Source organism: Callorhinchus milii, unplaced genomic scaffold, assembly GCF_018977255.1.
Source record: "Callorhinchus milii isolate IMCB2004 unplaced genomic scaffold, IMCB_Cmil_1.0 Scaffold5, whole genome shotgun sequence".
Classification (NCBI taxonomy): Eukaryota; Metazoa; Chordata; class Chondrichthyes; order Chimaeriformes; family Callorhinchidae; genus Callorhinchus; species Callorhinchus milii.
This window is the reverse complement of record NW_024704746.1, coordinates 24836329-24851873: the sequence shown is the minus strand read 5'-3', so window position 1 is coordinate 24851873 and position 15545 is coordinate 24836329. Positions and strand designations below refer to the sequence as shown.

Sequence of the window (15545 nt, the reverse complement as noted above, 5' to 3'; positions counted from 1 at the left end):
TGTGAAAGGTAATAACAAGGTGTAACAACTGTCAGTCACGCTCATATTATTTCACCTTTTCACTCAATTTTGAAACGTGAGTTACATAGAGGTTTTATATATATTATATATATTATAATGTGATATAAAGTTCATCGCTCCCCCCCCACATCAGGGACCTGTATGAAGACGCTAACCCCTATATTTAGCTCACCCTGCATAACAACAACAACTTGCATTTATATAATGCCCTCGGACAGGGGAGCGTCCCAGAGTGCAATAGTGGTGGCTCTGGCCAACAAGAGGTTAATAGCTATTGATTAGAGAAACATCCCGACAATTCATTTGCAGGATTACATTGAGCATTACTCAAGCCAGTCTATAAGGAAGCAGGTTTAGAGGGAAACAGGTCATTGCTCTAATAATAAATTGCTAAATTGCTGTACTGCTCCTGAAGATCACAGATCAATTGAGGGGATTAACAGAGACACAGCTGGGCATTTGGGAATTATGGGCATTTAAGAGATATTGAAAGACATTCAGGGATATGGAATGAGGATATCATTTACATAATGTAAGATCTATGAAGGACTATAATAGCGAAGCTTCATTTTAAAAAAAGTCACATTCTATCTGTGACTGTTTGTGGGACGCTGCTGTGCGCAATTTGCTGCTGTGATTCGCCCCAAAAATATAGTCAATTCACTTTACAGTGAAGCGCTTTGAGACATCTCAAAGACATGATAAGGCGCTGTATCAAAAGCAAGAATAATTATTAATATATACATCACCTGAAACCCAAGGGTAAATTAGACAAGACTCACTTTTTACATTCTTTACGGTTTAATCGTCTATAGAAAATCCTTAACAGATCGAAATGTTGCTTGAAACAGTTAAATAAGCTGCAATCACATTAACTGAACAGTGTGACAGGCTTCACTGAATGATAGTCATGTGGTGTCCCTTCACAGGAAACTACAATCATGGAATTAATTTCAAGTTCAACAAATGAGCCCGCACAGAGTTAAGGTTATGGTTGTACATTATGGCTCAAAATAGCCTAAATTTCAAACTCTATCAACAACATTTAATCTGTCTTCATGCTCATGTGACTTCACAAAATACAAGCTTGATTCTCTCTAACCCATAACCCGTCTAAAAGTGTAGTGACTGTGTGTTTTGTGGATGAACCAGATGGACTTTATAGTTGTGTCTCTGCCTGTTGCGATGGTGGCTAGAGATCCTGCAGCAGAGAACACGTTCCTCATGTTGTCACAATATCATATTCAGAAAAGGAGTTTCTCTACAGTGTTCATCATGGGACCATGGCTTGGCTTTGTCTTCGAATAGCTGGGGCCTGAGATGGTCACTGTGTATGTATACACAGTACATACAGTTGGTATATACATATACGCAGCTAGTAAACAGTACAGTATATACACTTCATATATACACACAGTATATATACACAGTACAAGGTATATATACACAATACACGGTATACTTACACAATACACGGTACATACAAACACAGTACACGGTATATACACACAGTACACAGTATACATACACAATACATGGTATACATACACAATACACAGTATATACAAACACAGTACACGGTATATACACACAAACAGTTGCTGACACTCACCTAAGTCCGGCTTTGCTTTTCTGCTTACAAAACGGTGCGAGATTCAGGAATGAGATCCATAAAACAGCAACAAGAGCCGCTGTACACCAGCTGTACACCCTCCATCACCCTCTCCGCACCCCCAGTCTCCCCCACCCCCAGCCCAAGAGACACAATACCTCATCCAGGGACTGACCCCGTAAATAAAATCCCCTAAATTAAATGGGTCACTCTCTCCACGACTGTTTGTGTGCAAACTGGCTGACACATTTCATCCACAAAAATATACATTCTGTCCATTTTACAGTGTATCCGGTGAAGCACTTTGAGACATCTCAACAATACGATCAGGTGCTGTGTCAAATGATTCTTATTCCAATTTTTCTGAGAATGAAATGCACATTTCCTCCTCTTTCTCCCCTCCATATTTGCTTATCTGTGTGAAATTCAAACCACCACGACTTTCTTTAGCTTTTGTTCAGCAAACTGCTAAACCAGAAATAGATTGTATTTGGGGTGGTGTTAGCTGTGACGATGGAAGTATAATAATCCTTCCATTTGATATAACATCTTTCACGTCAGGAGGACGTCTCAAAGTGCTTCACAGGATTTACTTTAAATTTGAGTGGATTTGAATTCTCCATTTTGTGGAGAAACTATTGGTGCTATGACAAGAGGACAGTAGGCGTGGGTAAAGGAAGGAAACAGAACAAGTGGGTCCAAGAGTATTCTTCACCGCAGGCTCTGCTGTGATCCTGTCCTGATCCTGAGCTGTTAGGGCTCACCATTCGGTTGACATCTGCTTTGTGGTTAGATCTGGGGTGGGGGGGCAGGCTGCCCTTTTGTTAAATTATTTGCACAACTACTCAACACATCAGAGTTAAAACAATCAGCAATTCGACTAACCATCATCTTCTCAATGTCCCCAGAAAATTGATGATGTCAAAATGAAGACACAAAATAAATCTAAGTTTGAACTTCAGTTTTTGTGATTTTAGCTGCTTATTTGGGTGGGTACCTTCCTCTTCAACTGCTTACGATCACGTTCTCTCTCCCCCCAGCTCGGCGTTAGACTCTGGCACTGTCAAGCGCTCCGAGACACTGCCCTGTGTGAAGAGCGCGGTGTAAATGCACGTTGATGTTGATGTAAGTGAAGGACAATGTAGTCCCATATATCGAATAAGACTTAATAAAATATCTTTATGTAGGCTTTTGTTTTTTTATTTTATGTTTATTTACCAGGACAGTCAGCAATTTCATATGAACATAAAAGGAATGTCACTTAAAATGAAAAACCGACGAGTTAAAAAAATAAAAGCCAGTAAAAAGTTTAGGGGTTACACACTTTAACTTACAGCAGGGCTCCAGCGGGGATTCTGAAACGGATGCTCTATACAATTATATGTCAGCAACAGTCGGTTATGGAGACAGTTAATATGCTACATCTGAAAAGGTTTATGACGTTTCTTCTCTCTACTTTGTAAATAAGTAGGTGCAAATAGTATATACAGAACACCCATTCAATGGCTTGTGCATTCTATCGGATAAGTGTATTTGAATAGGAAGCTGCTGTTCTCCCATTAATGTGAAGTTTTTTAATTGAAACAGAAAGGATTGAATTTTATACAGATTTGCACCAGTAATAAGCTTGTACATTGCTCTCTTACATATACAGGATAGACTTTATTTTATATTAATAGTAGATCTGAATGAATACTCTCACCACACTACCCCCAAGTCCAGTATAAGACTCTTCAGTAACAAACTAGTAATTCCAGGTCAAAGCACTAAGAGTTTTCCAGTATTGTCAAAGTTACTTTAGGTAGCTTCTACATAAAATGTAATTAGTAAGAACAAGGCTGGTTAGGCGAGTCATGGCAACCATTAACACTGAGGCCATGTGTCAGTTACTCATGCTTCGGAGATTTCAGATTTACTGAGCGCGATAGCGAGCTCCAAATCCTCCTGTTCTTGTTGGTTTAGTCGGGCCAATCGCTCCTTCTCTGCCCGCTCACTTTCCCTTTTGGCCCATTCGATCTGATCTTCCTCACTGGGATACTGAAACATTAACAAAGGCTCAATTAAAGGGGATAAATTACAGTCCTTTGACAGACAGACAACAGAGATAGAGAACAAGAGCTGCCTGTGTAAGCAGTATCCTTCCTGAGGCTCACAAGCAGAGGCTTCGCTGGGCAGGTGAATACGGTTTGATCCTTTCACAATTGACATGCGAGAACTCACACAGACTGTACGGCATGGAAACAACAACAACAAAATTACATTTGTAGAGCGCCTTTCACGTCAAGAGGACGTCCCAAAGCGCTAAACAGGCAGATGGATGGAAACAGACCATTCAGCCCAACCAGCGACTACTCCACACCAGTCTCCAAACTCTCCTTATTCCCTCCCATAGTCTCCTATTCTCCTCTCCCTAGTGTACATCCAACTTCCTCAATACCAGTGGTGGCCTTCGGGGCCAGCAAGAAGCCCCTCCCCCTCCAGGACATTCACACGAGGCTGGGTTAGTGAAAGTCACTATACAAATGTAACGTTGTTGTTAGTGTCGGTTAGTCCGTGTTCCATCATGAGTGTTTTCAGGTTTTTCTTGATTTAATATTAATTGATTTTATGGCATAAATGTCAAGTAGCTCAATATTATTGTTGTTTATTTACTTCCAGCAACAACACACTCAGCTTCCACCCAACAGCTCCCCTCGAGCAGGAAGATGTAGATCAAAGTGTGAATAGGATTGGGTTTGTGTTACTGATTGAGCAGTAACACACACACACAGACACACACTTACGGTGTTGAAATTGGCAAAATTTAAGTTGTTTCCAACATCTTTAGTTGGAGACGTCGGAGCAAATGGATCCTGAAATAGATGGTTGTGGTTTTCTTTGTGGAGCAAGTCCCCTGAACCAAAGGGTTTGAAGGGGTCATTGAGCTTGAAAGAGTCGGATGATTCTGTCTTTACAAGGGAAAGTCTTTTACCTACACAAAAAAAACCAAGGCAAACACACATTAAGCACCATTAGGACTCACTAAATGTCTATTGAGATCAATGTGCTGAAGTGGAAGGCTTCAAATAGCTGAAATACGACAAAAGCAAAAGTATACAACAAAGCAGGGTGTGACTGTAAATTTCCAAATGCAAAATCTACTCAATGTCAATCATTCAATACTTCTCCTCACTTCTTTTACTATGAAAGGTACAAAGTGAAAGTGTTTCTTTTTCAATGCTTGACAAAGGTGGGTTGTGAATTGACCTGTACATTGGAATCTAACTAAGAGACTTAAAACTCTTCTCCCTGGTTTCTGCTTACCGACAGGAGGAGGAGGTCGTGTTGGTGTTCCGATCTTGGGTGGCAATGCTGGGGGCACCTCTTCATTTTTCACTGGTTCGTCTGTAAATCCGTTTTTGCCAAAGGTCTCAGTAATGGGCTCCGTTACTGTGGAAGAACTGAAGGGATCTGCTGGGCTGGACTGAATGTGGTGTAAAGAGAATGGGATGTACAGAGGTTTAATGACATGCAAAGTCTGAAAAATTTGTGCGCAATAAGACACCGCAATAGAGAAGATGGGCTGTGGTCACTGCTGGGGTCTCAGTTTGGAATCAGTTTGCTGTTCCAACTCTACACTGCTGCTTACCCCAACCTGTAACACAAGCTGGAGAACAAACGAGAATCGGCTAGAGAAAGCCATCAACATGCCAGCATGAGGAAGACACTTTGGACGAGTGTGTGTGAGGAGGAAGTGGCTTAGAAGAAAACAGGAAGTTAAAAATGTAAATATTTTATATTTCCAAATTCACTAATGAAAAGTTCTGTTACCCCCACACCACCACACCCACCCACGTACATATATACAGCACCTTCCTGTAGGGTAATGGCCTGGAGCGCTTCACAGTGGCAGCGAGTTCCAAAGGTTAGGAAGGGCCTAGTCACTGACGGCTCAGCCACTAATAGTTGCCCAGGGAATCACACAGGAGGCCTGAGAAAGCTCAGTTTAAAATTAAAAATTAACGATTCCACATGTAAACTGTGAGAAAAAGGCAGAATCAAGCAGCGGTAAAACTTTTGCAGTCACCTCTGACAAAGTGCTAAAGTCAGCAAACCCGCTTCCAAACGAATCTGTTCCAAACAATGAGGTAAAGGGATCTGCACCTGGAACACAGAGAGTTACATGACGCTCAGAAATGTAAGGTTTTACCCAAATTATACTCTCTCCAAAACCCTCCCACCCAATGTTCTTCCCTTTATCTCCCTTAGTCTCCTCACACAGTCACTACACTTTATAGTATATTCTGTGAAGCACTTTGAGACGTCTCAACGACGTGATATGGCGCTATATCAAATGCAAGGATTATTATTATGGGGGGGAAGACTGTTCTTTGGATACCATTGGTTTCCATCTCAATCATTCACACACCTAGGATAGTTACCTAAGTTATCAATCTGAGCTTTTGCAGCACTTAAAGTCACCACTGAATTTTTACTGTAACAATTTTTTAAAATCTAAAATGAGATTACGTACAGCAACTCAACTCTAAAGGCTACACCCCTTTGTTCTCTCTGTAAACTTGGTCGCGATGTGCAATTACTTTGACCTTGAAATGAAAATCCAACACCTCACACAGATCAACCTTGTAAAGATTATTCTGCTTTTTGCTGATTTTGTTGGATGTTTGGTGTTTGAACAATGAGTTCAGTCACAAAAGTAACAGGTCTGTGATGATCATCGAGACTGATAGTGTATTGGAGATGAATTAATACATTGGCTGTTTAACGACCATCTCTCTTACATACCGCAGTGACGCGTATTGTTAAGAGTTGAGCTCAACCTATACCAGAATTGTACGCAATCTGCACACAAGACTATATTCTAGATTTTAGTGGGAGATGTTTATATAATAAAAATACTAATAATGATCCTCGTATTTGATATAGCACCTTATCACGTCTTCGAGACGTCTCAAAGTACTTCACTGAATATACTGTAAAGTGTATATTTTGTGGGTAAAATGAAATTATATGTTTGGAATTGATTTTTTAAAGTTTTGCATGTACATATTTTTCAACAAAACAATTACTTTGGGCCTCAACCCACTGTTTACTTGCATTAAAAAAGGGAATAAAAACAAAGTTTTCACCTAATAAAAATGATATTTAAATCAGATGAAGCTTCAAACTGTAGTTTAAAAAAAGGCAATGACAAGTAGCAGCAATGGTGAAGTGTGTTTGGTTTATTTACCCTCCAAAAATAATGAGACCAAATATTGCACCCCTACTGATCAACTGGTTCAGTTACAGAATGGTAATCTAAATCTGGTTTGATGATATCCTGTAAAATAATGTACTGGAGTATACGTTTTACCCGCAAATACATGTTCACGATCTCCAACCACACCAGCCCCTGCAGCTATCGAAGATTGTACAAAATGCAATGTTACACTTGAGTTCTCACCTGTTTCAGGAGTAGCAGAGACTGCACCACCACCAGGAGCAAATGGATCATTTGCTTTCATCATTTCAGCCTAAAAAACAAAAGATAAATCTGATTGTCCTGTGTGGCCTGATCTTCTATGCTGTTCAAGCTTATAAAACAAGACACAAATGACAACTGAGTACATAGAATTTAGCTCTGAACCGCAGATAAACCATTAATTAATGGGTCCATTTGGGGCCCAGATAATACAGGCACCTTCAATCCCATTGTAAGAAAAACTGGTTATGAACAATCCAACTTGTGTCAACAACTGGACTCAGATACCAAGACAGTTCTGAACAGCTTCCTTCTCTGATCTTTCTGTCAACTTTCTATGACTATTTGTAAACATCAGTCAACGCTCAAGTCGTACGACCGATCCACTCGAGTACTTACCGACATCACATTCTTGTTAGATGTGGCATCGCTGAAAGGATCGGAGCCGGCGGATGCAAATGGATCACTTGAAGACGATTTAAAGAAGTTTTCAGAAGCATCTGCAAAAGGGTCTGTACCTTTAAAGGGATCCCCACCAAAAGGATCTGCAAGTTCACCAGACGTCAGAGTTACACCAGCCGCCACCAACAGGATATACTCTAAAGTGGATTGACTGTGTATTTCGTGGGCAAAATGCGGCAGCCGATGGCGCACAGAGGAGTCCCACAAACAATCATGGATTGACCAAACAATTTTATTTGGGGGAGAAACTCCCTTCTCTTTTCGAATAGTGTAAAGGAATCTTTAACTTCCCCTTGAGCAGGGAGACGGGACCTCGGTTTAACGGCTGATCCGAAGGCGATATATAATATGAAATATGAAAACGTGCAGTCCACGTACCTGCAATATCAACTTTTCCGAAGGGATCATCTTTAAAGGGATCAGCTGGAAAATTAATTAAGGAACCAAAATTAAAAGTCAATACGTTTATCTATCAGTAAATAATAATAGTAATAACCCTTGCACTTGATATAACATCTTATGACCTCAATGAGATGTCTCAAAGTGCTTTGCAGGATTTTTACTGTGAGGTTTAGCAATTGTGAATTTTTAAGCAAACTATTGGAAGGAAGGGAAACAATCACTTTGCTTCAGAGAATTTGGGTAGGTCAAAACAGTAGAAACTGTTAAGCAAACAGCCATGAAACCAATGACTTATTTTATGTCTCTTCAAGGTTCACCTCAAGACCTTCCTCTTTGACCATGTTTTCAGCCATCTTTTCCCCTCCCCCCACCCCCCAGGTCGGATGCAAAATAGTCCATCCACTGTCCAGCACCTTGGAGCATCCTCCCAACGTGAAAAGCATGATATAAATGTTAATTTGTATTGTGTTCATGGGGGTGGAATTGTTGGCCAGGACACAAGGAGAAACTCTCTTCTCGGTTTGAATAGAGACCTCAGCACTGCAATGGAGTGTCAGCTGGACTATTGGAGTTCAAAGTCCCAACATGGGGTTTCAACCCATAACCTTCTGATTGAGTGTCGCGTGTGCTACCGACTGAGCCAGGCTGATGCCTAACAGGACAAACACACTGTCTACAACAGCACATATTGATTTAGAAAAACCATCTGTAGCTTCTGCGAGGGTTATTGAAATAATGTTTGTGAAGTATACGAGTCACTTTGAAGCTTTTATTGGATAAATAAAATCTCTCCATATAATGATTAACTTCTAGAAAGTTTTGCAAATTTACAACCCTTGTTAGAAGGCCTCCTTATAAATTGTTATTTCTCAGATGGTTAAATTCCAAGGTTAGTTTTTAGCATTAAACAATTTCCTGAAGTCCAATATCAAAGATTAATCTTTTTTATAAGGTTCTACAAGTTTCTGACCCAGAGGTGAGGGAAGTACCGACGAGGCTAAACGCAGTGTCAGGATGTCCTCCCAACATAAAAGACATGATAATAATCCTTGCATTTGATATAGCGCCTTATTACGTCATTGAGACGTCTCAAAGCGCTTCACAGGGTACCCTGTAAAGTGAATTGACTGAATATTTTCATGGGTGAAACACGGCAGCCAATTGCGCACAGCAGTGTCCCACAAACAGTCACAGATTGAGTTGCCAATTTTTTTTTTAAAAAAAGGTATTATTACCCTGGAATGATGATCCACCAATCGACTAACAACTGAACTCCTACTTACTGCCAGGGAAGCAGAAGTGTGTGGAGTAAGGAAACTTGCCTAAAGTTTTGTTCAGCCCGAAAATCAAATGGGGTCCTCTCACTTGTGAGGCGATCACACTAACCACTACCCTACAGGATTCCACGATATATAAATGCAATATATTGCTTTTTTAGGTAGACTAAAAGCTTAGCCTGAAAGGTGGGGAGGAGAATAAAATAAGACGGTAACTTTTACTTACTTCCGGTGAATGGATCAGTCTGAAAGAAGTCCAGGTTTGAGTCTGGAATAGCGACCGTATATCCAGCGACTTTCATATCAAAATCATCTTCCTGCAAGAGTGAATGTTGAAATAGACACACATTTTAATGTGTTTAAAACGCTCCAACAACCTTTAGGATTGAAGAAATATTCTTTCAGACAACTGAACCCCCTCTTTGGAGGGTTCAAATTCTCAGATATGAGTTTCAGCTATGTTTAGCACAAGTCACAGCTGTTTTTAATTCAGTTTAAATCCTGATGGGTCATTTGAATGGGTTAATAAACCACACCAATAGCATTTCCAGACTGTTCAAAAATGCTTCAAAGGTACATTCCAAAGAATATTAAGAAATTTGTTTGTCTTCTGGTCCAGGACCTTGGCATTTCTGGACTGTCGTCTGAGACATAAGAAGATCACAGAAACCCAACGCAGCATGACTGTAATATGTTATATGTAAACTAGAATCAAGGCACATTAACAACTGTATGAATTAAACCATAGACAAGCCAACAATGGCAATTTATATATATATTTTTATAAACAAGTCCAGTGTCCTGTCCTCAAATACAAACCGACAACTTGGCAATCTGTTGCAGTCATTAATAACCTTCTGGGTAAAGAAAACCTTCCTGGTGTTCTTCTTGAAATTTCCCTTTGTAACTCTCTACCCACGTCCTCTTGCTCTACAGTCTGCTGTTGTATTGTGCGCTACAGTCTGCTGTTGTATCGTGCGCTGCAGTCTGGTGTAGTGAGATAACCCTAGAGAAGCATTATGGAGGACCATCCCAACCACAGCAGCTGACAGCCAATATTTGGAGCAAAAGCCAATCAACCAGTGAACGTACTTCATCTGTGAGAGCAGGCAGTGCGCCTTCAGCCTCTTCAGCCTCCTCTCTCTGCTCTGCCTCCTCGACCTCCTCTACCCTCTCTGCAGTGTTCGGGATGGGATCTTTGAGGCGGCTGTCGATCTGGAAACAAATACATTCAATTCAAATGTGGTCAGAAACCCAATAGAATTCTTTCCCACAGCATGTGTATCCAAGCGAGTTCAAGTCAAACTCCATGTGAGTTAACTTTTTTTATGGCCACAAAATTGCAACACCGTCCTCTCTCATTCCTGTATGGAGACTTCACCCATTCATTTGGAACGAGAAATACAACAACAACTTGCACTTATACAGCTCACTCCACGCAGGGTAGCATCTCAGAGCGCTTAACAGTGGCGGAACCTGACTCCGAGCCGGGAGGAGTGGGGAAGGTGGCTGTAAGCACGGTCAAACAGGAAAGTTTTCAGGCGGGGCTTCAAAGGGGCAAGGCGGAGGGATTGAGGGAGAGTGTTCCAGAGTTTCGGGGAATAGGGGCTGAAAACACAACAAGATTACATTTGTATCGCGCCTTTCACGTCAGGAGGACGTCCCAAGGCGCTGGACAGTGACAGCATTTCAGACACGAGCTGGGGTCAGGGGGATGTAGCTGATGGCATGGTCAAAGAGGAGGGTCTTGAGGTGGGACTTGAAGGATGCTAAGGAGGGGGTGAGGCGGAATGATTGGGGGATGGAATTCCAGAGGTTGGGGGCTGAGTGACTGAAGGCTCTCCCGCCAACGGTAGGTCGGGGGACGTGGAGCAGGCCAGAGCCGGCTGAGGGGAGAGAACGGGCGGGTTGGTAGGGGGTTAGGTCACAGAGGTAGGGTGGAGCAAGGCCATGGAGAGCTTTGTATGTGAGGACCAGGATTTTGAACTGGATCCTCTGAAGGATAGGGAGCCAATGGAGTCGGGCGAGAGTGGGGGAGATGGGATCAAGGAGTTTGGTGCGGGAGAGGACACGGGCTGCAGAGTTCTGGATTATCTGCAGCCTGTGGAGGGAGTAGTTGCATAGTCGAGCCTGGAGGTGTTGAAGCCATGAACAAGAGACCTCCGATGGTGGGGCGGAGGGTGTGAGGGATGAGCAGGAGCTGGTGCCCGTTGAGCGGAGGCACCGGGTGGTGGATTGGGGAGTGAGGAGGTTAGCTCGCCCACTGGTTCATTGAGTCTGAGGGAGAGCCCAGGGAGGTCGAGGAGTTTACATCCGGAGGAGTGAAGCCGTTGACGGGAGCCAAGGAGTGTGGCTTCCATCTTGTCCATATTCAGCAGCAGGAAGTTTACACTCATCCAGGCCTCGATGTCTGCCAGAAAAACTGATAGCATATCGGGGGGACCTGGAGTTGGTGCTGGAGGAGGCAAAGTAGATCTGTGTGTCATCCGCAAACATGTGGAAGTTTATCCTGTGTCTGCGGATGACATCGCCCCGAGGGAGCATAGAGATAAGGAAGAAAAGAGGCCAAGGATGGAGCCCTGGGGCACCCCGCAGGTGACCGGGCGGGGGCGGGAGGAGAAACCATTTGCCTAGATAAAATGGAGGCAGTTGGTTAAGTAGGACTCGAACCATGCAAGTGGTGTCCCACTAAGGTAGATGAGGGAGGAGAGGCGATGGAGGAGGATGGAGTGGCGACTGTGTCGAACCCGGCAGAGATCCAGGAGAATGAGGAGGCACAGGGAGCCCTGGTCACAGATGGAGAGGATGTCGTTTGTGACTTTGACAAGCGCTATCTCTGTGTGTGGGCAGTCAGGGAGAAAACCAGACTGCAGGGGCTCGAGGAGGGAGTGGAGGGAGAGGTGTGACCTACTTTGGTAAGAAAGGGCGGGTTGGAGATGGGACGGTGGTGTGAGAGATTAGAGGGATCGAGGGTGGGGTTTTGACAGCGGTTTTCAGGGGGAGTGGAACACAGCCTGAGGAGAGACTGGTTGACAGTTGTCGGCCAGCAGGGGGGAGAGGAGGGGGAGTTGAGAGAGAGAGGACAATGCAGATTTCTGCCTCCTGCGCTCGAGCGTTCGAGTTTGTTTTTGAAATGCTGTAATAACGCTTGCATTTCATACAGTGCTTTTCATGTTGCGATGACATTTCATTGGGATTTTACTGTGAAGAGTAGTGTGTGTGTATTTCATAAAATGCCAGGATCAAATACAATGATATCATATTCCAATTCAAAAAATTTGATAATTAAACAATTTTTCACTTTTCTATTTTGCAACAAAGATTTGAACCAATAAAGGTTATTGTCTTTATTTCCTGCAACAATAATAACCTACTATAACACCGCCGCCAACAACAACAAAATTACATTTGTATAGTGCCTTTCGCATTGAGAGGACATCCCAAGGCGCTGGGCAGTCAGTGTTTCGGACCCGAGCTGGGGGTCGGGATTGAGGGTGGGGGGGGAAGGAGGGTGATCGAAGGCATGGTCGAAGAGAAGGGTCTTGAGATACTTCTTGAGGGAGGTAAAGGAGGGGGTGAGTCAGAGGAACTGCGGGATGGAGTTCCAGAGGGTGGGGCAGAGTGGCAGAAGGCCCGCCCCAATTGTGGGGCGGGCAAGGCGGAGACGTGAACCAGGCTGGAGCCCACTGTGCGGAAGGAGCAAGCAGGTTTAGGGGGTTAGGAGGTCGCAGAGTTAGGGAGGAGTGAGGCCATGGAGGGCTTTGAAGATGAGGACAGGGTTCTTGAACTGTATCCTCTGTGGAGTCGGGCGAGAATGGGGGTGATAGGGTCACAGAGCCTGGTGCGGGAGAGGACACGGGCTGCAGAGTTCTGGATGATCAGGAGCCTGTGGAGGAAGGAGCTGGAATGGCTGACAAGCAATGAGTTTGCATAGTCGAGCCTCGATGTTATGAAAGCATGTATGAGGGTCTCAGCGGCCTGCGGTGTGAGACAGTGGCGGAGCCGGGTGATGTTGCCGAGGTGGAGGAAAGCAGAGCGGATCATGGTATGGATGTGGAGTAGAAAGGATAGTTGAGGGTCAAACAAGACCCCAAGTTCTGCTCTGGCTCAGTTAGGTGGAGTGCGCAACAGTGGATGGTGATGCTGTCAGCGCCTGAGGTGTGGAGGCGCTGATGGGAGCCAGTCAGGATGGCCTCGGTTTTGTTGACATTCAACTGAATAGTTAGTTAACATACACAGTCAATAAACAGTCAATAACAAGCAGTATTACAGAACAGATTTGTGGCCTCTTCCCAAACAGCTCCACACTTGCCTTTTTCAACCCTAACCCTAACCCTTTTTCAAAACAATTAATAACGAAAAAAACATTTATTTTACTGTAGAGAAATTTGCCATTTTTTAAATTGTAAATAAAGAGGGAAAAGGGTGAGAGGCCGTGTCCTCACCATCACTGAGAGCAACAGCTCCATTTCATTATTCCCAATACTCATTACGCAGTTGGATTTATTGCCTTCCTTGTACCCTCCAACCCTTTAGAAATTCCATCAACAGCCTTGATTTTGCATTCCATCCCTCCCTCCTACATACAGACACCTGATCCCCATTATCGTTTCTCTTTGCCATGCCTCAACTCCCAATTCCCAAGACCTGTTTGGATCTGAACGCTGAGAGCTTCACAGATCGGTTGTCCTGACAGTGAAGTACTTTACTCCACTCAGGATCTCCCAAGGGGCCCTGCGGAAAACAGGAACTCGACCTGGGAATTCAGGGTGGAAAGAAAGTCACATCTCGAACATCACGTTAGGACTCAAGTCAACAACCCCATCTTATTGTAGATGCAACTCCAAACTTCAACAAGGGCCCACGAGGATTAATATTCAAGAGTAAGTAAGAATGAAAAAAAGTTTGTCTAAACCATTCATTTGCAATCACAAAGTCTCACCGCAGCTTCATTCACAGTCTCTTCCTTCTCCGACAGGCTTTCTCGATCCTTGCTGTCGTCTGAGATAGTGGGCTCACTGTTGCTAACCTCAAAGTTCTCAACCTTGCCATTGATGACAACAGGCTGAAGATGATTTCGCCAAACCACTGGGTTTTGCTCCTCACACTCCTGCAGCTCAGACAGCTTGGTTTTCACCTTGGGATACAAAGGTCAAGCGATTTACACGAGTTTCAAGACACTTAGCTGTCAGACATTAAGAAAGCATTAGGTAGCTCTAATTTTAAGACTATATCTATCAATTTGATTTGAAGTCCAAATTTTGGACACATCTATAATTGTCTCTTAGCCACATTCTGGAGCCTCTGAAAATGATACGTGTCTAAGTTAAATCCGTGCTTATTCACTATTGTAGATACTATTCACAACTCCTCAAGCAAGCTACAGAAAAGTTCAGGATAAGAGCTTAAGAAATAGGAGCAGGCCATTCAGCCCCTCGAGCCTGCCCTGCCATTTAATAAGATCATGGCTGATCTTCTAACCTAATTCCATTTACCCATTCTATCCCTATATCGCTTAATCCCTTTAGTTTTTAAAAAAGTTCAGGATATTGCATCGTTTCCAGCTGGGTTTATTTTACAAAAAAGCTCCGTACTTTGAAGTCAAGCACCTTACAATCATTTATAGGCAGCTCCATAAGTGATCATTATAGTTGTGCACAATAAACAGCGCTGTAGTTCTGAAATCTGTTCTTTACCAAATACACCAACAAGAAAGTAATAATAATCTTTGCATTTGACACAGTGCCTTGTCATGTCACTGAGACACCTCAAAGAGCTTCACAGAATATACTGTAAAGTGGGGTAACTGTGTGTTTTGTGGGCTCCAAACTGCAGCCAGCGCCCGGCAGCAATGTGTAATCCCTGAGCTCAGTGCATGGGGCCCAGGAAATCACCTGGTTGATCTCCTGCTGGGATGTCTGCAGGGATTCCTGCATAGGCTCCAGCTGTGCTCGACTGGCCTCCACACGCTCCTCCAGCTCCCATGTCTCCTGGTGCAGACGGCTGAGCTCCTCCTGTGCTTTACTGAGTTCCTCCTCGTACGTGCAGATCTGTGTTGCCTGGCTGGTTATCTCTTCCTTTAGTGAAGAGATCTGCAAAGCAAATCACACGGAGTTTAACAATCTAGAACAAGAATTACGATGTTTTCAAGCAGCACAATATGGCAGCATCAATAGTTAATAAAAATTGTGTGTTTCAGAATTAAAATAAAATCATTCAGCAAAAAGCTGGACTGTTAACATGACTGACGAGAGTAATGGGAAACCGGCAAGTACTATAATCCAGGATCCCGCATCCTGCACCTCCTAGC

The 15545-nt window shown here is 43.3% G+C and overlaps 1 protein-coding gene across 1 annotated transcript in view; it reads right to left on the bottom strand.

Moving 5' to 3' along the window:
• Nucleotides 1-2822: 2822 nt before the first annotated feature.
• The window catches only part of eps15 (epidermal growth factor receptor pathway substrate 15), a 56887-nt gene continuing 44164 nt past the window's right edge, over nt 2823-15545 (bottom strand). Inside the window, exons 15-25 of the mRNA XM_007899959.2 lie at nt 15130-15327; nt 14178-14372; nt 10328-10450; nt 9462-9552; nt 7935-7979; nt 7494-7639; nt 7077-7146; nt 5700-5776; nt 4937-5096; nt 4417-4604; nt 2823-3670 (exon numbers count right to left, since the gene is read on the bottom strand). Of these exons, the coding sequence (XP_007898150.1) occupies nt 3524-3670; nt 4417-4604; nt 4937-5096; nt 5700-5776; nt 7077-7146; nt 7494-7639; nt 7935-7979; nt 9462-9552; nt 10328-10450; nt 14178-14372; nt 15130-15327 (1440 nt within the window). The 3' untranslated portion in view covers nt 2823-3523. The remainder of the gene's footprint in view (nt 3671-4416; nt 4605-4936; nt 5097-5699; nt 5777-7076; nt 7147-7493; nt 7640-7934; nt 7980-9461; nt 9553-10327; nt 10451-14177; nt 14373-15129; nt 15328-15545) is intronic.